We start from the raw sequence: 21,631 nt of genomic DNA, 5'->3' as shown, positions 1-21,631 counted from the left end.
AATTGACTTTTTAAAGTCTAAGGTAATTCTGCAAATTGAAAGAAACGAAAAACAAACATGAAATGTGTATGAAGGTTATAAAAGAATTTCACGGCTATGTAGATGCTGTACATCTGAAGGCCTCAGCCCGCTGTCAAATTTTGCACTCGCTGAAATCCATTACTTCACTAATAAACAGAATGCTACTTGTTAAAGAACTAAATCCTAATTATTTCAAAATGTACTAGTAGATATACATTCAAACTAACACCTGAGATGTTCACCTGGCCAATTGCTTGCCCAATCAAACACTCGAAAATATTACCTCCATATAACAAAATAATAGGTTGACCAGAAGCAAAATGAAATGCTCTAAAATTAAATTAACCTTGATTGAAACCAATTGAGTTGGATCTGATACAACAACAGATCCATCCTACTATGATTGGATAACAACAAAAAACACCTACCAGATTTGGCTGTTGATTGATATGTTTTTAAACAGATATATTATGCACCATTCTATCAGCTACCATTACTCGGTTAGCATCTTGCAGTTTCTGAAAAAACATATACATATAAATTTCCACCAGTTAGAAATGTATACTTGCTCAGCAATACAAACAATAAGTAACCAAGAAATTATTTTTATATAAAACTCTACCTCTAATAGTAACATTATCTCTGCCCTTGCGAAGGGGACATCTGCCCTAGAGTTGACAGCGTCCTCCAAATTCTCAATGGAAATGCAGTCTAAGCGATTGGCCCGCATATGCTGACCAAATAATGAATTAAATGCTTCTATTCTGAAAGATGAAGGAGAGAAAAAGAAAAAGGAAAAAAAAAAAAATTAATACTCACAGAAAGACAACTCTTAGTAATACTAAAAAAAATAAAAACAAAAACTGCAAATTCTTGCATGTACAGACCTTTCCGGAGAGAGATCAGAAGAAGATTGGGCTGGAGGATCATCTACTTCCATGGTATCATTTATTGAACTAAGCAAAGGCAAAGCAAAATCCAAGAGGAAAAGATCAGCAGAAAGTTGTCAATTACAGCAAATTGCAAATGCTGATAAGAACAAGATGACAAAAGGAATAAAATATCTTGTGCAGTCTACTAAAAATTTAACCTAGTAAAACTTTCATACAAAATGTCGTGGAAACTTAATTATGGTGGTTTCTTAATTAGTGGCTACTGGGTAGGAATCAAGGAGATGTTAAGCACCATGAAAAAAGTATGATAAAAGGCCAAAAATTGGTTATAGCATTAACTGGAAAAGAAAAAAGGAAAGTAAAAGCTTATGAAGCTCAAAGAAATGCTTTCAATTAAGTTTCTGCATCAACATAACCCCTATTATTTTCAAACATTTGACTAGACTGGGGGATGTTTCTCATCTAAAAAGCTTTTACTTCGTCTCTTTTTCTGTTAAACTATAGTTTATCAATAAAACAAAGTCCACCACACATATAAAGTGGTTTTTACTCAGAATTGGCTGGTAACCACCTTGAAATTCCACACCATCTGAATTTCAAACGAAATGCCCTTGCAAAGAATTCATATAAAAGCAAGCCAGAAAAATAAATTTATCATTTGAACAACAGTCTTTATCGCTGATAGCCTGTCCCCATGCGGCAGTTCAACTCAATAAATCATTTGTTCTACTATGTGTGTGGATGGGTGTTTGTTTGTGTGTGTGTGTGTGTGTGTGTGTGAGAGAGAGAGAGAGATATGGACAATGACTCCAATGGAAGGTTTTAACATCGAAAACATTAACCTCAAATTATAGCAACCATAAAGATGATTATTAAAACATTCACTTTTGCAGTAGTCACAAATTTTCTCTTTCTTAAGGATCCTCAAGTGTAGAACAATCCAGTCCAGTCAGGAGGCATATTCAAAAGTTATTCAATAAAAGAGATTATTATTGATAAATAAATCAATGACATGCCAAAAAAAAAAAAAAAAGTAATTATAAAAATAACATGTCTTTAGTAACATGCATTGGCAGAATCATATAAATACTACCTCTTACTTACCCTTCTTTACCAGTAGTACCACTATCAGGTCTAGCATTTTCGCCTGCATAACTATCTGTTCTGCGCTTTTTCTCCAATTCTCTTTCCCTTTCTTGCTCACGCTCATCCATCTCAGTCAGTTCTTTATGGTATATAGCAAAGTTTAGTACTTTCAAAGCAGCTTCAACATCAGATTTTGAAACCTATACAGGGAGAATAAGTCCACCCATAAGAATATGATAAGCAAGAATGTATACAAATAAAATGCCACATGGAGAAATCACAGCCCTAATGATATAATCATATTATACATATGTACAAAAACTAACATGTGTTTACCTTTCTGCTCAACTTCAATTTGGCATGAGCAGTTGAGAGGCGTATAATGGTTTCTAAGGTTCTGGCAGTTATAGGAAGTGTTCCTCCAGTCTACAGAAAGCAAGCATCATATTAAATGACAAGGACAAACAAGCATTTATTAATAATATGCAATATATTTTCACTTGACAATTAATGCTACCTTGGCATTTGAACCAGCATTTCTGAGCTCCGCATATGCCATTGCAATCTGTTCAGATGCCTGAAGACCAAAAATAATATGTTAAGAGATAATCCTTGAATGGTTACAATACATTGGGTGCAGCAGAGGAACCATACTATAGGACTATCAGTTTAGCTTCATTACTAATGAAAATAATAGAGTAATAAAAAGCAATATTGCTGAAATGGGATGCCATGGAGGAGAAATCATATGTTTAAGACAGAACAAAGATAATCAAAAAAATACATGAATGTTAGAGCATCAGGACCTCATCAGTCAGATCAGGCTGAATCCTATGCTTTGCATAATGAATGTACTTTTTGAGAAACTCAATGGTAAGTGTATCACGCTTCCGACCCCTTTCTGTTTTCTTGCCATGTAGTGTTCGGTTATACTTGACAAACACAGGTGTAATAGTATCAGCTTCATCTCCAGTTCCATATCTTGAGCCATCATCGAGAGTCGTCTTACCTACAGTTCCATGTTTGTTTAAATTAGCATCATATCAAGGACCACTAAACCTAAAAGAAAGAAAATTTAGCTCACCAACCTCCATCAAGTTCAGAACGATAGCGATGCATCCGCAAGACATGTTCCGAGATGTGGCGATCAATATCAGGATCCATTTGATCCAAAACAATAAATAGTAAATCAAAACGAGAAAGTAAGGAGTCTGGGAGTCCAATATTCTTCGTTGGAGTCAATGAACGATCATACTGTAAAGATTACACATAATGAAAATTAAATAAACTAAACACAGCAATCACAGCATCAAACTGCAAGCAAGTACTTTTAGTATAGCACAGCGCATTATGATAACCATTAACTATGCCACTTACAGTTCCATATATAGGATTTGCAGCAGCCACCACACTGCACCGAGCATTAAGTGATGCATGGATACCAGCTTTGGCTATAGTTACAGTCTGCTGCTCCATGACTTCATGAATAGCAACACGATCTTGATCATTCATCTTGTCAAATTCATCAATGCATACAACACCGCGATCAGCAAGAACCATGGCACCAGCTTCTAGCCTTCTCTCACCTGATTGCATGTAGATTTGTATTTTTTAGATAATACCAAGCTAGCCTGAACTCCAATAGTTTGCTGCGCTACATTACCTGTTTCTTGATCTGAAGTAACAGCAGCTGTCAAACCAACACCAGAAGAACCCCGACCAGTAGTAGATATTGCCAAGGGAGCAATATTCATGATTGCTCTTAAAAGCTGAGACTTGGCAACAGAAGGATCACCAACCATCATCATGTTAATGTCACTGAAAGAAACAATACATGGACTAATTACCTGGGAACGTCATTGAAGAAGAACTAATAATCTCACAACAAGGCATCAAGAATGGCTTCAAAGAAAAAGTAAATATCTAATGCCAACACCAGAAAGAAATGTATGCATAACTCACCCTCTTAAATGGGTGCCATTCTTTAAGTTCTTTTCCACTCCACTTAGCATTAACAATATCACAGCTTTCTTTATCCATGAATGTCCATATATGGATGGTGCAAGTGAATTACCAAGCAGGTCAAATGTATCATCTCTCTTGGAAATTTCCACAATGTTTTTTATGTCTGCAGCATGGTAATTTGGAAAATTTGCCTCTTTGTTGAGTTGATAAACATTGTTAGATATGAGAACGGTCCTACATAACAAGATAATTTATCAACCAATTTAAATTGTAACATCATTGTATAAGAGGATTCACAAAAAAACATTGCAATTAAGCCACAATTTTGAAACTACCTAAAGACTCCATTGAGGCTGCCCTTGGTTTTCCCTGGAAGAGCTTTGTAAATCCCCACAACGGCCACACGATCTCCAGGTTTGCATGAATCAACCAGGTCATCTTCAACTATGACATCCACGGTTCTTGGAAGCTGACCAGGAGCAGAATTTTCCGGTACCTCTTGTATTGATAAGGTTTGATGATCTTTATACTTGCACAACCCATACTCGGTAACCAATAAGTTGCCATTTTCATCCTGAGATGAATTTTTCTTCATTAAAAAGAGTATCTCTAACTTATAGTAAAAGCTATTGGAAGAAACGAAACTTGGAAATTACCCGTGTTGGATAAACTGTTCCTGTGGGTAAACCCATATTAGATGCAATATCCCGGTATTCACGACTAGTGAAGCTTTCAGTTGTGGGACAGAAGTGAACACTTTTAACAACTTTTGGCCTCACAAGAGAACCTATAAATGGTAATAGCTTAACCACATTAGTTCTACACTTTATGAAAATCATAGAGATATTGCCAGTGAAAACTCTAGCTATGTCGAGTAATATTATAGCATGCCAAAAACTAAAATTAGGAGTGTAAAATTTATAAATACAATCCAAAAATCAAGTGGCAGAGAAAAAAAAAATAAAATAAAGAAAGATAAACGAAAACAAGAAAGGGGGAAAAAAAAAATTACATTTTGTGACGATGCCCTCCACACAGACCATGGAGCCTATAAACTGAGAAAGCAAATCTCTAGGAGTGACAAGGTGGGGAGCAAAAATTTCTTTAAAGCCCACGAGGACTTGATCTCCTTGTTTCAAGTATTTAGGGTTGATGGAGTTAGTAATTTCCGTGGCTGCATCACAAAATGCTTGCATGTACTCACCTGGATTTCTTAGAATCCTGTGTACAAAAGAAGCAAAAAGGAAGCAAATCAAAACATTTAGAAAAATTAAAGAAATTAGATTGTAGAGTGAGCGTTAATTGGAAACATAGAGGTAATTTCTACAACCTGGGGCCGAAGCCCTGAAAGGAGTGGAGATCGGACATCTTGACGATGAGGCGTTGGCGCTTTTGGTTGATCATGGACTTGATTTCATCCATATAGCCCTGTTATTCATTTTTTTTTTTTTTTTACAATAAATCAGGGAATCTGAGAGACAAAGGAATGTGATAATAATGTAAAGAAAGAGGAACTGAGGGGGAGAGAGAGAGAGAGAGAATAACATACATATACGCCACTTTCAAGGAATGCTACGAGATCTCGCTTGTGAGCTGCCCGAACTTCTTCGCTCAGGTCCATTTTCTTAGGGCTTTGGCTTCCTTCAGAGATCGATCGCTTCCAGAACGACTAGGTTACTGAAACTGGCCTCTATAACTTTCCTCTCGGTTCACATTCTTTCAGGTCGATTATGGTATATTTTTGGCGGGAAGAATCCTCCTCTTTTGGCGGGAAAATGGTTTTTGGTTGGGTTGGTACCCCTTGCCTGGCCCATGGCTAAATCAACATAAATGGACAAAATATATATTTAAAAAAAAAAAAAAATTCCTTTTGCATCTATACAAATGGATATTTTATATTTTCAGGTTTTTCAATTAATATTGTAACTTTTTGTATTTTTGCTAAGACCTAAGTAGCCTATTACTTAAAAAGATACATATTATTTTTTATTACATTAACTATTTGGAAAATAAATCTTCCTTGCAAATTACATTTCTGTTGTTTATACTTCTAGCTTTGATATACATATAGATCCAAAATTCTGAAATTTATACTCCCACCTCTAATCTATAGGTAAGACCCATACATGTGAGTTCCATTTGAATCAAAGGCGGGATAAACTCCGATTATATCGGAAAACAAGCCCTTCGTTACATCCCAAATTAATGATTAATTATCTTTTCAAAATCAAAACGTTAACTTTAATTTTGTACATAATTCAAATTACTTTACTTGTTTCTACATATTCAATTTTTTTAAAGAATTTTAATCAGATTTCAATTAAATCGACCCAAAATAAGATTTTCAGCTATTTTAGTAAAATATAATGCAAAATTGAGAGTAAGTAGGCCAATGCAATGTATTCAACACTTTGTGCTGTGAATAACTGAAGATCATGTTTAGAGATGTGAGATCCAGAGGTTAATGATTTTCTGGATACACACTTCTAGTATAATTAACAATTACAATAGATTCACCTTTAACAAATGATTAATTGGAGATAATCTCACATAATATAACCAATCCCAACCAATAGAAGCCAGTAAAAAGGTTTATACGCCAAAATATTACAAGAGGGCTTAAAAACCATCCATTTGCACTTTTAAATATAATATCCTCATACTTGGATCTTGAATTGATTTGTAAGTTACAAGCACAAATGGCACTTCCAATTTTACCCATTTTATGGGCTTTCCAAGTTGAAGCACCAAATAGCAAGTAATAAAAAGCCTTGAACTTGCTCAGAAAAAATGGCTTCCCAACACAATTTTCGATCTACCTTTATAATTCATAACCTGAAACAAAAATATAAAAAGGAAAAAAAAAATGCCAGCCACACCAACCCCACAGATTCTGATTGTTCAAAACTAGAGAAAACGAAAATAAAAATAAGGACTGTTAAATAGAACTCCAACTTAAATTATTACATACCAACAACAAATGACTCGAAATGAATTGCACGGTCTTCTAAAGTTAATTAGATGAAGCAGCTCAACGACCAAAGAAAACCTACTCTCGAATAAGCATGACTCTTCTACAAAAATATGCAAGCAAGCTGGTTAATCAGGGCTTGAATGCAGAAAATGCCACGACCGAGTTGTGTCCACCAAATCCAAATGAATTTGATATGGCTGGAAAGATATCAAAACTTCAATAAGTAAACTTGGATGACACTTTTATAACAATATGTGGTACAAATAGACGTTTAAGGGTTTCAGTGCCATACCAACATTCACCTCATGTTGCCTCTTTTCATTTGCAACAGTGTCAAAGTCAACTGCAGGCTCTGGATTCTGCATTCAGGTAAGAAAATTTTGCATGCATCATCTAACTTAGTTATTTAGAGTCATACAAAATGACAAAACCAGTAAGTTCTGCAACAAAGTAACACTATATTTAAGGTAAGAGACCCAAGTTAAAGAAAGTTTAATTCCTTCTTACTGCTAATGGTAGCCATAAGATTTTGAATCTACTTCTTTTCAAAAGTCACTCACTAGCAAAGCAAGAACAGAGAACTACATCTCAAACAACCAGATTATGTAATAGTAGTTCTTAATTTCCAATGTTCCATCTGCTATCCCTCATTTTACTTTAGATGTATTTTGGTGCCACCGGAGTTACATCTAGATATATGTTATACTACATACTTTAACAATTTTCTTTTCCTAGACAATTTACCAATAAAATAGTAAGGTGTGGTAGCCCAGTGCGTTAAAACAATTGTAAATCTGTCTAAATGTCACAAACATTTCAACAACCAAACCGGCTGGTAACATAATGCAACCTCCTCCAGTGTTTCCCAACATGATTCTAACAAATTGTCTAATGCAAGAAAAGTACGAAGTAAAAAGAATCACATACAAATTGGTTTATCGTAGGATGCAGCCATCCCGTTGTTATGGCTTTCACAGTGGCAATGGCTTCCAATCCTCCAGCAGCACCAAGGCAGTGCCCTATCATAGACTGAAATAAATTGAAAACAAGAAGATAACATTAGTAAGAAAATGGCCTCCATATGCAACATTTCCATATAATCTGTCAGATCAAGCTTGAAGAGAATGAAAGAGTGGATTACCTTAGTTGCATTAATCTTAATTTCTGAAGTGTTCTTGAAAACCTTTTTTATGGCATTTATCTCAGCCAGGTCACCAGCCAGAGTGGATGTTGCATGTGCATTTATGTAGTTAACCTGGGAAATGGACCAGTTAGACTTTAATAACACATGCATTGAAACTTAGGAAAATAAGTATTAGTGAAGACGGTAAATCATATTATATTGAACTCAAAATCTGACCAACTGTTACAAATTCTAAAAGTCTCCTCCCTTTTCCACCAAGAATGGCTTTTCACCAAAAAGGAAAAGAACGTGGCTCTTGCATTATGCAAAATCAGCATCATTGCCACCAACTCAAAGCAGCTCATGTTGGTTCTTCAATACCATGTTTTTGTCCAAATATGAATCTATTCCAAATTATTCTAATTCTCTACACGTGTTTTAAGGTATAATAATCTCCACCTTCACCACTCTCCTAGTTCTCTTCTTCCTTTCTGTCCACCACTTCTACTTTCCCCTCTCACTTCTTTCTCTCTCTTCCAGTAGTTCTCTATTTGTCCTATAGCCTCTCTAAATATGTTTCACATATTCAATTTGCTCGTAAGATCTTCCCCAGTGAACCAGGCATCATCTAACAAAAACCAGTTTCATATATTGAAGATATCACATTAATTTGGTAAACATTGAATTTTTAACTAATACAATGATACAGAGATGTGGTCACACCTTTCTTAAGATTAGGCAATTATAAAATACAATAACAAATGAAGTTCTCTACACATGTTTCAAGGTATAATAATTTCCACCTTCACCACTCTCCTAGCCCTCTTCTTCCTTTCTGTCCACCACTTCTTCTTTCCCCTCTCACTTCTTTCTCTCTCTTCCAGTAGTTCTCTATTTGTCCTATACCAGCCTCTCTAAATATGTTTCACATATTCAATTTGCTTATAAGATCTTCCCCAATGAACCAGGTATCATCTAACAAAAACCAGTTTCAACTATTGAAGATATCACATTAATTTGGTAAACATTGAATTTTTAACTAATACAATGATATGGAGATGTGGTCACACCTTTCTTAAGATTAGGCAATGATAAAATACAATAACAAATGAAGTAAAAGACAAAGCTTCAAAACATATTTAGAAATACAATCAAAGGGCACAATGATGGTATAAAATGCAAATTCAAGAGTCCTACCAAAAAACAAAAAAAAAAATTATGTGAAGAACATAAAACTTGAAGGTTAACCTGCTTCCCCCAGAATATATACTTTGTACACTAGGCAACTGCCCATCTGGTGGAGTCCTTGAAACAACATTTCAACTTAGCTGACACTATTCAAATCCTAGGGAAAAGGCCAAGTAAGTCTCTGGCACCGAGCTCATCATTTTTTAATGACTCCCTAAAGTCCACTCCAAAATTTTTGTTATTAGTTCATGTATTGTAACTTAATTCCATTAGTACAAGAATTACTTGCTCCACTGCATTTTACCCAATGTGATGTATGCTTAAGAATGTCTTTCAGTTAGTTATCACCATGGCTTTGCTAGCTGTTTTCCGTAATACTTCCTAACTTTTGTTCCTCTACCGAATATCTAGCAACTGAAGTTACCAACTAAATTTTATTGATGCGTAAAACCGAACCAAAAATTTAAAAACAAATGAAATCCACACAGTTAACAGAACTTAAAAGTCCATCACAAAGTTATCACCCAAACAATTACTTATTCATGAAGCCAAACTAAAGCACCATAAATGAGAAGAGTGGTGTAAGGAAAGTAAGTACCTCCTCAGGTGATACACCAGCATCTTCCAGGCTACTTTCTATGCAAGAAGACACACCAAGTCCATCAGCTCTCGGATCGGTCATATGATGAGCATCACAGTTAACAGCACCTCCCAAATACTCTGCAATAATTGGTGCACCTCGCTTCATTGCGTGTTCCAAGCTCTCCATTACCTGTCAAGAAAATCATATCACTTCGGAGTTCAGATTTAAAGGCACCACTTCCACATCATTTTGACCATCCAAAGAGACACATTTCATTATGGGAAACTTAATTTTCCTTTTTTTATGTGATCATCTTCCTTTTTTATGTGATTATCCATTCTAAATTGGCTAAAATCATTTTCTTTTGAGGAAGAGATAGATGAATCATACCAATACTCCAGCACCCTCACCCATAACAAAGCCATCTCTATCTTTGTCCCATGGCCTTGAAGCAGTTTTTGGATCATCATTTCTCTGAGACAAGGCCCTACACGCAACAAAACCTCCCAAACCAATGGGAATGATGGCAGCTTCAGTTCCACCAGCAAGCATCATATCAGCCTCGCCTCGACGAATGTGATTTGCGGCAGCATAGAAACAGTAATTCGAAGTAGCACAGGCAGTGGAAATTGAATAATTCGGACCCATCAAACCTAGATCAATGGCAAGCAAGGCAGATCCCATGTTTGTAATCGCATAAGGAATGAAAAATGGAGTAATTTTCCTGTGGCCTTTTTCTATCAGTGCCTGAACACCATCGGAAAAGACAGTAAGACCACCCATCCCAGTTCCAACAAGCACACCAGCACGCTCCTTGTCAATCTGTAACGAGATAAAATCCACAATTTTAGCAACTCAGGTAAACATAATATAAAAAACAAAAGGCAAAGCAACATATTGATTTCATTATCTCAAGAAATATATTCAATGTTCAAATAGTGAAGCAGAGCAATCAAAATTTCACCATGGACATTTTAAATAAAGATAAAAAATGCAAATAGACGAACAGACATTTTAACAAAAACCCAAAATGCAAAACCATCGAGCAACGAAAACCAGAACATAGGCGAACAAACACGGCCAATTAAAAAAAAAAAAAAGAAGAAGCAAACCAGAGTAAAGAAACGGACCTTGGAGAGTTTATCACCACCAAGATCAGCATCCTCGAGAGCCTTCTTCCCAGCAACAATGCAGTAGCGAAGGCAATTGTCGAGACGGCGATCGTTCTTGCCATCAATGTAACCCTGGGAGCTAAACCCACGGATCTGGCCGCCGAAACGGGTGGGAAACTTGGATGCATCAAAACGATCAATGAGGTCGATCCCACTCTCACCAGATAGAAGCTTGTCGTAGTAAGTATCAACGTCGTTGCCGAAAACAGAGACAAGACCCATGCCGGTAATCACGACGCGCTTTTTGGGGTCCTTCTGGCGCTTGGGAGCAGAGACAGTGGGAGTAGTCGAAGCTGCGCAGATGAAGGAGACCTTCTTGGAAGCGGGTCTGCAAGTGACATGTGGGAAATGGGTCCGTTTGCGAAGCGGGTCTAATGGGGAAGAACGGAGGGTTGGAGATTGAAGCGCTTGCATGGCGATATTCAAGTCTGGTCTGTGAGAGAGAGAGAGAGAGAGAGAGAGAGAGACTGTGTGAGCGAAGACGATGATACCGATGTGGTTAAGGAATAGCTTGTGGGAACTGGAATGGGCTTTTTTTTTGGTTTGGTTTGGTTTTTATTGCGCGATTTGGCCAAATTTTGGAAACTTAGGAGCTTCGCTTTGTGTATGAAAGCTGGCTACCAGCTATACCTCTCTTTCCACGCCACGTCACACCGAAGTAGAAAGGATACGAACAAACATAAATGCTTCCTGTATATATCATTTTCTTTTTTTTTTATTTTCTTTTTTCGACTTTACATTTCTTAAACAACATTTGTGTGAAAAAATAGTTTTAATCATACTTTCAAAGTTATAAATGACTAAAACGAACAAATTAAATAGTTCATTAAGGTCAACTAAAATGACAAATAATATTATAGTTTTCATTTTTTTGATGAACTATATAATTATTTTCGTAGCTATTCAATTTATTTCCTTTTTTTTTGGGGTGAATTATTCAATTTATTTTCCTTGTCTAATTGATAGTAAGTTGTATAAATGAATAGTGAACCACTTTTTTTTTTTTCTTTTTTTCCTGTTTCTGAAGTTTTACTATATCAATCTAGATTTTGATTGTGAATACAATTTTACTACATGGCAAATCCAAACACGCAACGATAGGTTTGAAAATGCAATAGCTTGAACATGAATTACATCAATCGATGAAGATCTAAAATTCAACAACTTAGAAAAAGTAGATTCTCTTTTTAATCTTTATTCAATTAGATTTGTTGGATTTGTTATTTATTGAAATTCAATTATTTTTTTTTTCTCTCTTTGATCTTTATTAGATAGTACCCATATTATATAATTATAGGTAGAATTTGGTATATCTAATGTAGAAAATTTGTACGGTCGAGTTTGAGAAGTTAATTGAAATTTAAAGTGTTAGGAAAAGGTGTTTGTAGAACAAAGTTTCGATTGAAAGATAAGTCTTTTTTTTATCCTTTTTTTATTTTTTATTTTTTGCTTTAAATTCGATTGAAAGATAAGTTATGCGTAGATTTTTCAATAAAGGCTATGAAAACAACTTTTTGCTTTGTTGTTTTATTTTAACCTAAAATAAATATGCTTTTATATCTTTAAAAATTTGGATAAACAAAATTAGTTAAATATATATATATTTTTATTCTAAAAGTTGAATGGAGAATCTTCTTTCTTTTAGGCTCGATAAGTAATTTAAAGTTGGTTGAAAATTTTTCCAATTAAGCCTTTGTAAACCCTATCAAATTTTATGGTTTAAAAATATTATAAATTAAAACATGGTGAATCTCTTTATCATAAAATATGTTATAATATGAAATATGATCAAAAGATGTTCACTCGATTAGTAAATTATTTATATCTATTTTATTATTGAAAGATTATAAATAAAAAGGAAAAATATTATAAATGTTTAAAAAAAAGAAATATGCAATTGGTATCATTTTCTTATTTTTATTTTAATTATTATGACGAATTTTGATTTCAAAAACCACTCCAAAATGGGTGGCTGTCAAAATAGTTTTTAAAAAATATTAATTTAAGTAAATAAATGATAAAAATCAGTAAAATGAGAAACCATTATTAATATTTTTGCTTTGGAATGAGAAACGATTGTTATATTAATATATAGAAAACTATGTCTAAATCATCAAACAGCGTTCTAACTTCTAAGAATATTGCAACGACGTCGTTGGTTCTTCACAATTTTCAGCATTTTCCAACTCAGTCTCCGCCAAAACCAAGCCACTCACGGCCGACACCAAGCGAAGCTGAACAGGAGAAGAGCACCGCTCAGAAAAACATGGCGAAGGAAGCTAAAAACTCTCAGAAATCTCGCTCGTCCTCAGCTACTGACTCAGTCAAGGCCCCAAAAATGGCGTCCAACGAGTAATCTTTTTCCAACTTCAATCTTCTTTCACTACTTAGCATAGTATTTGACAAAATTTTTATGGTGTTGATTTCGTTCGGAGAAAAGGCCACGAAAATACAAAGAGAAATTAGGCTAATTTTTTTTTTTTTTTATTTGGTTAGGTGGGTTCCATAAATCGTGGAGAATCCACTTCCATTATGCCAAATAGTTGTAGTAGTTTCAGTTAAGTGGTAGGAGTTGTTAAGTAAATCAATTATGGGAAATTATTGGTAATTTTTTTTTTCTCCCCTTACTTCCTGATTATTTTACGTGGTCTTTTCTTGTTTATGTTGAATAGCTGAGAAAATTTTGTAAAGGAACTGAGGATGATAGAAAATTGAGGAGAGGAAATTTGTATTGGTTTAATGGTTTATGATGCTATTTGGATTCTAGTGAAAACCAAAAACCCGAAAGAACATGTATGATAGCTGCCTGAGGCGGAATTAGGTCTTGTTGTGTTCTTTCCTTTTTTTTTTTTTTTTTTTTTTTTTTTGGGGGGGGGGGGGGGGGGGGGGGGTTTGGTTTTGGGGGGTTATGTTTTAGCAATGAAGAATTATTTCTCTCGTTCTTTCTTTCCTACCCACTTTCCATAAACAGGAGAGAAGAAGATGTTATTGATAATGTTCTTGATAAATAAGTAGTGAATTACTTGAATAAATTCAGGAAAATGGTGTTGAGGGTAAGACCAACTGAGGGAACGAAGAGATCGGCAAGACCAAGCATTGTTGATGAGGAGGAACAGAGACCCAAATCAGTCAAAAAGGCGAAAACCAATCAGAAAAAGAAAAGTGGGAAGTTTGATGCCAAGAAACCAAAGAAACCACCAACTGCTTTCTTCTTCTTCTTGTATGTTCCTTCCGTTCTTCCCTTTTTGTGTTTCCCTATTATAGTTATTTCTGAATTTATATTACACGAACTGTATATATCAGTTTTGCCCTCTCGAACACTAATGAGATTGTGTAAACTTGTTATTTGCATGGTCGTTTGTCTTGTGAAATTGTGATAGCTGATACATACTTCTCTCAATGAAAGTCATGCTGGTTTTGTCATGGCTTCAAGAATTTGATGAATCTCATCTATTAAGATCATTTTAAACAGAATGGAAATGGTTAAATTTCAATGGACTTTCAACACCATATTTAGCATTAGTGTGAAATACCTATAGGTAGTCTTCTACGCTAGTTTTAGGTTCAAGTTAGATGGCCAAAACGATAAAGTAAGGCTGGATAAATTAGCTTGCTGCTTCACTTTTATGCCTTTTCTTCATCCTATGTTCATCATTAAACCATGTTTTAAAGTGAAAATTACCTACTTAAGAATATAATTGATTTGGTATACAGAAGTGAAGTATACGAGTGAGCACCTTTATTCTTTTTTTCAAATGATGTATTCATTTATTCAGAAACAAATATTCAAATATACAACAGAACAAATGGTGGGAAGGAGCCATGCTGGCCCCCCTTTCATCCAAGTCTCATTTGTTATTATCATTATTGTAAGCCAAGATGGATAAAAAGGATACTTAAAAGATGGTCTTGCTTATGAATTCCACTATAAAAAGGATACTCAAAGACGGTCTTGCTTATGAATTCTACTAAACTAAGTGGTGCTTCCTCATAAGACATCTTTTTATAATTTCTGCGCAAATTGATGATGGGAATGGAAAAAGAGTAACACCCTGTTGCAGCCCTTCATTATTGACCTGAAAGAGACATATCCCAAAATTTCACTTACCTTCCTGTTAACTGGACCCCTCAATATCAACAAAAAATGGGTAGTAGTTGAGATTATTTTATTCAGTCAATTTGGTCAGTTCATGGGTCCATGAAATGGCATATTCTATTGCATTGTATTTGAGATATGCAATTTGTTCACTTGCCATTTACTTCTGAAAGCAACATGTAACAAATTTACACATGGAAGTTTTTCTCTTGCATCTTTGTTTAAACTGAATTTTTTTATTTTGATTCTCAAGGGAGGATTTTCGCAAGGAATTTCAAGAGCAGAACCCAGAGGTCAAGTCAATGCGTGATGTAAGATCTTATTTTTGTACTACTGTTTTTGAACTTGGCTTGTTAAGTTGAATGTTCTTTTGCTTACTCCATAACGTCCATTTGCAATTATCTATGTATTACTTCCCTTTTCAGATAGGAAAGGCATGTGGAGAGAAGTGGAAAATAATGTCGTATGAGGTTTGTGCTATATATGTAGTTAATTTAATTTGTCAAGTTTTTTTATTTTATAAATTTAATATGTATACGAAATTCTTTGTTTGATCATCTAGAGCAAATCAAGATCATTATAGGTGACGTTAGGAGTGACATTGTTTGTTCATGTGTGTTGGAATCTTTTAATGTTCTTTTTACATTGGCTATTGGATAGACAGTAGGGCTACTTAGAAATACAAAAAAAAAAATGGTTGACTGACTCTACCAAGCTTAGAAATGCCAATTTTGTGGTTTATAGGCAACTTTCTAGCTTAGGTATGCATAGAAGACATTGAAACACAACTGGCATAGAGTGAAGAACTCAAATGCGTTGACAATGAAGACTAGGTTTATGATAGGCTTTCATAAATTAAAATATGTCAAAATGTAGTTTTTGATGTGATTCCAGGGATTGGAAAAGTGTAGGGTGGAAAAGACTGAAAATAAAAGTAATCACCCTGGCTACTTGACAAGTTCAACACCTAGCTAACTAAGCCGGGCATTTTGTAGTTGCTTGATTTATATAGACTCACACCCTTAACCTTTATCGTGATGACCAATGATACATCTAAGATGAATTAAAGACCCCCATTTTTTCTGTGTCAACTGGTTTCTATTGCATAAAAATATATAAGAGATCTTGACTATTGACTGAAAGAAGTTTTAGCATCTTTTTATTTGTTATCTTTTCCTGCATGTATTAGGAAAAGGTTCAATACTATGACGTAGCCACTGAGAAACGAGCAGAGTTTGACAGGGCCATGGCAGAATATATCAAGAGAAAGGTAACCTTGCTTTACTGGATTTCTTCTTGGTAGAAATTTGTATTGTTAATAAGCTAGTCCTGATAAAAGCTATGTGTGCTTTTGCAATACGTTAAGCATGTTATATTGAAACATAGTTTATTGCAGGAAAGTGGTGAGGATCAAGAAACTGAGGAGGATTCCGAATTTGAAGATTAAGCTGTAGATTGCTGCATCGAAGAAAAAGAAGATATTTCTGTAGGAGGGGACCATGGAAGTAAACAAGTTGTATATTAATCCATGGGTTTATTATTTGTCTTCTCAAACAACTGTTGTCTGTATCATTTTTGTGTAAATTACTATCAATTACGTTGTAGGTAGTGACTGCAGATTTGAAAGTATGTTCAATAGTGAAAGATTGTAGGTTTCATCCTTAGTTGTTCTAAATGAATTAAAGAAAATGCATTTGATAATAAGGGTTGTACGTATTTGAGTGAAAGAGATCATTGTTCATTCTCATGATCTTTAAGGTGAAAAGATTGAATGTTGTATTCTTGAATGATATAAACGGCCAAGTAATGAAAATGGTGAAAGCACGTAGATATAGCAATCCAATAGCCTCCTAGAACTGATAACTAGCAACCAAATTTATGGTTACCACCTAAATTTTGCAGATCAGTATTAGTTTGGAGGACAAAATGCCATTGGGATCAGTATTAGTCTGAAGCTGCACAGTTTAGGGAGTTCTTGTCATCGTTCTGGTGCTGAAGATCACGCTAGCATGAAATTTTTTTTGCATTTGGGAACTACGGAAAAGAGCAAAACTGATTATGAGCATGATGATGAGAAAGGGGGAAAATATACCCTAGTGCAGCTCCTACTTATAAGAGGTTCCAACATTCTGTATTTATCTTAGGCTATAATCTAAAAACTATGAAACCACTCTAAAACCTTAAAAAGTCATAAACGATCACAGTTTCAAAGTTTGTTCTTCAATAGCGGTGTGTCTTCCAGCTGATGATAATGAATCAGCGATGCTCCTGACCTCTGCAACCATTGCAACCCTGTCATTCAGCTTGTTGACTGCTGATCCTACACCCTGTGTTCAAGAATTCTAACAATGTTAATAAAAAAATGAAAAGGGCAGCCATTAACTTAATAGGGTAAAGGGCAGCCATCAAATTAGTAGGGCAAACTTATTAAGCAAGACAGAAACAGCAGATGAATGACAACACAACAACGTACCACACCCGCAGCCCCAGCTGTGATGGCCATTGGTGCTGTCACTGCACTTAGTCCAGATGAACACATGACAGGAATCTTGACAGCTCTTGAAATGGAATATGCTGCTGCTAATGTTGGTGTTGCCTGAAATTATCAAAGCACCGTAAGTAAATCTGTTTTAACAGTTTCTATACTTGCTATTAGTTTCAAGTATCCATTCCTAAAAAATTAATGTAGCCAGAAATAATATATATTTTACATGTTTTTGTATACTAATAAAAAAAATTTCAACGGTTCTATTGTCATTACCTTCTCGATTAAACCAAGAATCCCAGATTTTGAAGGATTTGAACATTTTCCTCCTTCAGTCTGAATAACGTCCACACCTTCCAGCTCCAGCTGTTCTGCAAGCTTGACCTGTTGTGATCCAAACATTACTGTAAAATGAAAGGATAGATGCGAAAATCTATATACACTCTCTGAGAGCTGCTTGAAACCTGATCAGGCAAGCTTAATGTGTGAGGTACAGTGACGGATAATGTCACAGATGGAAGATTTCTCTTAGTCTCCTTTGTTAGATTTAATATCTGCAAAAAATACTTAAAGAGTTATAAGGAGGAGAGAATCTTTGACAAACTTCATTAACAATCAAATTCAAAGAAACATTCATGTCACTGTCATGTAAGAAAATCGGACTTGTTACCTACTGGATTTTCATTTGTGAGAAAACCATTGTATATATTTTACTTTTTTGTTTAGAAAAGGGAATATATACCTGCTCTGGAGAGAAAACCACTCCCATCTCATAAAATGAGTCATAATTTCCAATCTCAACCTGCATTTTCCATCAGTTTATTAAAATACAAAAACTGTAATCCTGATATAGTGTTATTCATCTCAAATTGAGGAGCAATTAGAAAATGTAGATTGAAAGTAACTAGTTTGCTGTCAAACCATCACTGCGCCTGCATTGACAGCAGCTACAAATGCAGCTGGGTCTACAGAAGAAACACAAACCTGAAGAAGGGAGATGCCATTAAATTAATAATCTTTTCCCCAAAAATATTAATGATTTTACAATACATACAATGTGAAAATCACAACTTTTATATTTATAAACAGCATCAAAAGCAGGGGAACAACAGGCACCCACATGAGCAAACATTCTAATTCAATCTTTCAAGCTAAGAGACAAAATCTGAATATGTGTCCAAAAAATGTGATATTAACTTCATCTGAATGTAAAATTCATAAGAGAATGACCAAAATAATTGTTCCGAGGAGTATGGTTTTACCGGAAGAGAAGTTAAACTAATGGCAAGCTTCACCAACTCTGGATCACAAGCTATATCCACATGAGTTGCACCTCCCTGCAGGCCACAAGCTACGTTAGTAGGAAAAAAACGATCCTTGACATGGAGACAGAGTATGAGAGTAATCAACCTTGTCGGCAGCAGTAACAACCGAGGCAACATTCTCTTTGTCAAAATTCTGCAAACCTGAGATGATCTGTAGAGGAAAGGATTGCAATAGAATTATTATATGGTGATGCAAAATATAATTGCAATAGAATTATTTATGGTTTTATAAAAATAGAAAAAATCTCAACCAAAAAAAAATAAAATAGAGAGAGAGAGACTGCAAATGAGGACCAGAGTGACCGCTGGTTCTGTAGCTCATGAAGGCATATATTTAACAAACACAGAAGGTGCAGCATACATAAGAATAAACTAAAAATGGGAAAGGAAAATTGAGAAGAGGATAACAAAAGCATGCAATTGAATCTTCACGTTTGTTTATAAAGCTGGAAAAGAAATAGGAAGTAGAGCTTTCTGTCAATCCCATAGAACGTTCTCACTGCAATGAAGAGAAAGAGGCATATTTGGAAAATTTAAACTGAAATAATACGTATTTGTCTCAAATCCCATAGAAACAAAAAAACTGAAATAATGCAAAAACTAACGAACTCCTATTCCTTCCACAATTCCTCAGCATCAGCAACCAACCAAAGCAAAGAAAATAAGATCATGCCAACAGAAAAGGACTTGGGGCATTTAAAAACCTTGAGAGCTTTGCGCTCATGAAAATCCTTCAAGACAGACTTTTTGGTAGCTGAAAGAAGTGCTCTGGTAGTGAAAGAGGAGGCTCTTCTTCTCAAAGGCAAACATGGTTTTGAAGAAACGCAATCACCCAGAAGAGGGTTCCGAAAAGGTTTCAAAATGGAGTAAGAAGATGATGGAGTTGTCATGGAAACGGAGGTCTGCATCTCTCTCTATCTCTATCTCTATCTCCGCAGTTGAGGTTGAAGCTGGAGAGTCGAGGGAAGAGATAAGAGAGGCTGGCATGCTATATATAGATATTTGTGTCATGTAATTTTTTTTCTTTTCCTTCAAATTTTAAATTCGAATTTTTATTCTTTGCTATCTTAATCAAGGTTATTACATATATATATATATATATATATATATTTTTTTTTTTCTGTAAATAGCTTGTTGAAATTGGTAGTACAATTCTATAAACGTTTTTGCAAAGATGTTTTTGACGATCAAACTGATTCCAGCCCATTAACTAAAAAAATGAATCCAGTCCATTTTCAAATACTATGTACTATAGGCCATCGTGTTATTATCCAGCCCAGAAAATCTCAGTTGCTTTGGTTAGACTTGGGTTTCAGGATGGGTCACGTGCACTTCATGAAATTTCTCTTTAGAACGTGAATATATTTATATCATATAGTAATTATTACATAGGTCAAACAGAATTAACAAATATTAATAATTAAAAAAATATAACGATTAGCTACGAATTCAATTCTTATTATCATATGGCAAAAGAAAAAAAAAAAAAAACTTATTTTCAATAATAATATTATTTGTTTGTAGAAATTGCTTTACTCGGATTTACAAACAAAACAATATAAGTATTAGAAATTAGGTAAAGACAAATGTGTACAGAATTTATAGTCCGTTGAAAAAATGGGCGCGTATGTGGACCTCGTCCTGTAGAGGCTCGAAATAAGCAAAAGAAAGAAGGTTCTATAATGGTTTGACCTGTAACAATCTGGTTTGAAACACTTGAACCTGACAAGTGAATTTTCTTACAAAATGGTCGATTCCAACCGAACGTACATGTATATATATATATATATATATATGTATGACAAATGAGGAGTACCATTTCAATTGTTTAATTGGATAGTATACATACATATCAGATGGTGATGGTTTTTACTTCGAGGTTAAGGTTGCCCCATTTTTTTATAAATCATCAATTTCCAGTTAGATAACGTCACAGGGTTTGACCATCCAAATCTAAAATCTAGCTGGATCAATTTGTCTTTTTGGATACCTTATAATGAACTGGTAGGACTTTATTTGTTAAAAAAAAAAAAAAAAAAGCATGTAAATATAAGTATCAACTAATCCAACCCATTAAACAATTTTCACATCAATTTGGCAACACTCACTATATATATTTTTAATTAAGTATGCAGAGATTGGGTACAATTAATTCGAGTAAGGAAAGTATTATTTGATCGATATTAGTAATTGCGGATATATATTTAAAAGCTAAACAAAATATGTTCAATTTTATTGTCAAAGTTCCAAAATGTCAACTGGGTCAAGGCTAACGAACACCTCTTCCAAAGTAGGTGTATAATTGCCAGATTGAATCGAATGTTGGCCAGCCGCAACAACTACACCATAATATTCGTGTGGTTCTCACTTTTTATTTTCTTTAATTTCTGCTCCAAGTTTGGTCAACTGGCAAATTTATCAATGATGACTCAATTGGTACTCTACCCAATTTATTTTTATTTTTTGTTGGTAGCGTATCCAACTAGTGAGAGCCTCCTGGAAACTTGACATCTGTTAAATCCATAACATGGAACTTCTAATTTAACTGCCATTCAAATTTGGTGATATAGTACCAAGACAATTTTCATTGAGAAGAAAGATACACATCAGCTAAGAGGAACTGTTGAGTTATAAAGGAATAGAATAAAAAACATAAGAGATATATACTCGAAGTTTCTTTGCACACAAACGAAAGCCTCAAACGTAGAATGTCTACATCA

The 21,631-nt window shown here is 34.7% G+C and overlaps 4 protein-coding genes across 5 annotated transcripts; 1 reads left to right on the top strand and 3 right to left on the bottom strand.

Moving 5' to 3' along the window:
* Positions 1–35: 35 nt before the first annotated feature.
* LOC107413435 (DNA replication licensing factor MCM3) lies at positions 36–5,773 on the bottom strand. The gene is made up of 16 exons (XM_016021386.4): positions 5,515–5,773; positions 5,296–5,393; positions 4,978–5,186; positions 4,622–4,752; positions 4,301–4,539; positions 3,963–4,199; positions 3,664–3,818; positions 3,378–3,586; positions 3,089–3,254; positions 2,807–3,009; positions 2,518–2,577; positions 2,337–2,426; positions 2,019–2,200; positions 909–977; positions 644–785; positions 36–539 (listed from the first exon to the last, which is right to left on the bottom strand). Exons 1-16 carry the CDS (start codon positions 5,584–5,586, stop codon positions 477–479), a joined length of 2,325 nt encoding a protein of 774 aa, XP_015876872.1. The 5' UTR covers positions 5,587–5,773; the 3' UTR covers positions 36–476.
* A 797-nt stretch (positions 5,774–6,570) lies between these two features.
* On the bottom strand, positions 6,571–11,585 carry LOC107413660 (3-oxoacyl-[acyl-carrier-protein] synthase I, chloroplastic). 2 transcript variants are annotated; one of them, XR_001581081.4, is made up of 8 exons: positions 10,964–11,585; positions 10,224–10,655; positions 9,849–10,022; positions 8,081–8,194; positions 7,867–7,968; positions 7,232–7,298; positions 6,937–7,136; positions 6,571–6,800 (listed from the first exon to the last, which is right to left on the bottom strand). XR_001581081.4 is itself a non-coding variant. In XM_016021674.4 (7 exons), exons 1-7 carry the CDS (start codon positions 11,417–11,419, stop codon positions 7,069–7,071), a joined length of 1,413 nt encoding a protein of 470 aa, XP_015877160.2. In that variant the 5' UTR covers positions 11,420–11,585; the 3' UTR covers positions 6,571–7,068. The 2 variants fall into 2 exon arrangements, 1 of the variants encoding a protein (XP_015877160.2); XM_016021674.4 differs by having other exon boundaries at positions 6,571–7,136.
* Positions 11,586–13,078: 1,493 nt separating this feature from the next.
* LOC107413711 (high mobility group B protein 14) lies at positions 13,079–16,805 on the top strand. The gene is made up of 6 exons (XM_016021738.4): positions 13,079–13,357; positions 14,043–14,225; positions 15,355–15,412; positions 15,527–15,571; positions 16,291–16,371; positions 16,498–16,805. The coding sequence occupies exons 1-6, from the start codon at positions 13,107–13,109 to the stop codon at positions 16,546–16,548; spliced, it is 669 nt and encodes a 222-aa protein (XP_015877224.2). The 5' UTR covers positions 13,079–13,106; the 3' UTR covers positions 16,549–16,805.
* Positions 16,806–17,172: 367 nt separating this feature from the next.
* Positions 17,173–19,893, bottom strand: LOC107413706 (uncharacterized protein ycf23). The gene is made up of 9 exons (XM_016021730.4): positions 19,616–19,893; positions 18,997–19,062; positions 18,849–18,923; positions 18,508–18,570; positions 18,329–18,388; positions 18,051–18,140; positions 17,863–17,970; positions 17,575–17,697; positions 17,173–17,428 (listed from the first exon to the last, which is right to left on the bottom strand). The coding sequence occupies exons 1-9, from the start codon at positions 19,817–19,819 to the stop codon at positions 17,300–17,302; spliced, it is 918 nt and encodes a 305-aa protein (XP_015877216.2). The 5' UTR covers positions 19,820–19,893; the 3' UTR covers positions 17,173–17,299.
* Between the last annotated feature and the right edge of the window lie 1,738 nt (positions 19,894–21,631).

The sequence above is a fragment of the Ziziphus jujuba genome, chromosome 1 (assembly GCF_031755915.1).
Source record: "Ziziphus jujuba cultivar Dongzao chromosome 1, ASM3175591v1".
NCBI lineage: Eukaryota > Viridiplantae > Streptophyta > Magnoliopsida > Rosales > Rhamnaceae > Ziziphus > Ziziphus jujuba.
This window is presented reverse-complemented; position numbering and strand designations above follow the sequence as displayed.

What these genes read in the sequence shown, in the direction of transcription:
- LOC107413435 (XM_016021386.4), bottom strand. Translation starts at nt 5,586, where the DNA reads ATGGACCTGAGCGAAGAAGTTCGGGCAGCTCACAAGCGAGATCTCGTA. An exon ending in TTTCAGGGCTTCGGCCCCAG is followed by an intron (nt 5,187 to 5,295) that starts GTTGTAGAAATT and finishes TTTTGTACACAG; the next exon opens with GATTCTAAGAAATCCAGGTG. An exon ending in GGAGGGCATCGTCACAAAAT is followed by an intron (nt 4,753 to 4,977) that starts GTAATTTTTTTT and finishes TACCATTTATAG; the next exon opens with GTTCTCTTGTGAGGCCAAAA.
- LOC107413660 (XM_016021674.4), bottom strand. Translation starts at nt 11,419, where the DNA reads ATGCAAGCGCTTCAATCTCCAACCCTCCGTTCTTCCCCATTAGACCCG. An exon ending in GTGGTGATAAACTCTCCAAG is followed by an intron (nt 10,656 to 10,963) that starts GTCCGTTTCTTT and finishes ATCTCGTTACAG; the next exon opens with ATTGACAAGGAGCGTGCTGG. An exon ending in GTGAGGGTGCTGGAGTATTG is followed by an intron (nt 10,023 to 10,223) that starts GTATGATTCATC and finishes TTTTCTTGACAG; the next exon opens with GTAATGGAGAGCTTGGAACA.
- LOC107413711 (XM_016021738.4), top strand. Translation starts at nt 13,107, where the DNA reads ATGTCTAAATCATCAAACAGCGTTCTAACTTCTAAGAATATTGCAACG. An exon ending in CCAAAAATGGCGTCCAACGA is followed by an intron (nt 13,358 to 14,042) that starts GTAATCTTTTTC and finishes GAATAAATTCAG; the next exon opens with GAAAATGGTGTTGAGGGTAA. An exon ending in GGAAAATAATGTCGTATGAG is followed by an intron (nt 15,572 to 16,290) that starts GTTTGTGCTATA and finishes TGCATGTATTAG; the next exon opens with GAAAAGGTTCAATACTATGA.
- LOC107413706 (XM_016021730.4), bottom strand. Translation starts at nt 19,819, where the DNA reads ATGCAGACCTCCGTTTCCATGACAACTCCATCATCTTCTTACTCCATT. An exon ending in TCAATGCAGGCGCAGTGATG is followed by an intron (nt 18,389 to 18,507) that starts GTTTGACAGCAA and finishes TGGAAAATGCAG; the next exon opens with GTTGAGATTGGAAATTATGA. An exon ending in CAGCTGGGGCTGCGGGTGTG is followed by an intron (nt 17,429 to 17,574) that starts GTACGTTGTTGT and finishes TCTTGAACACAG; the next exon opens with GGTGTAGGATCAGCAGTCAA.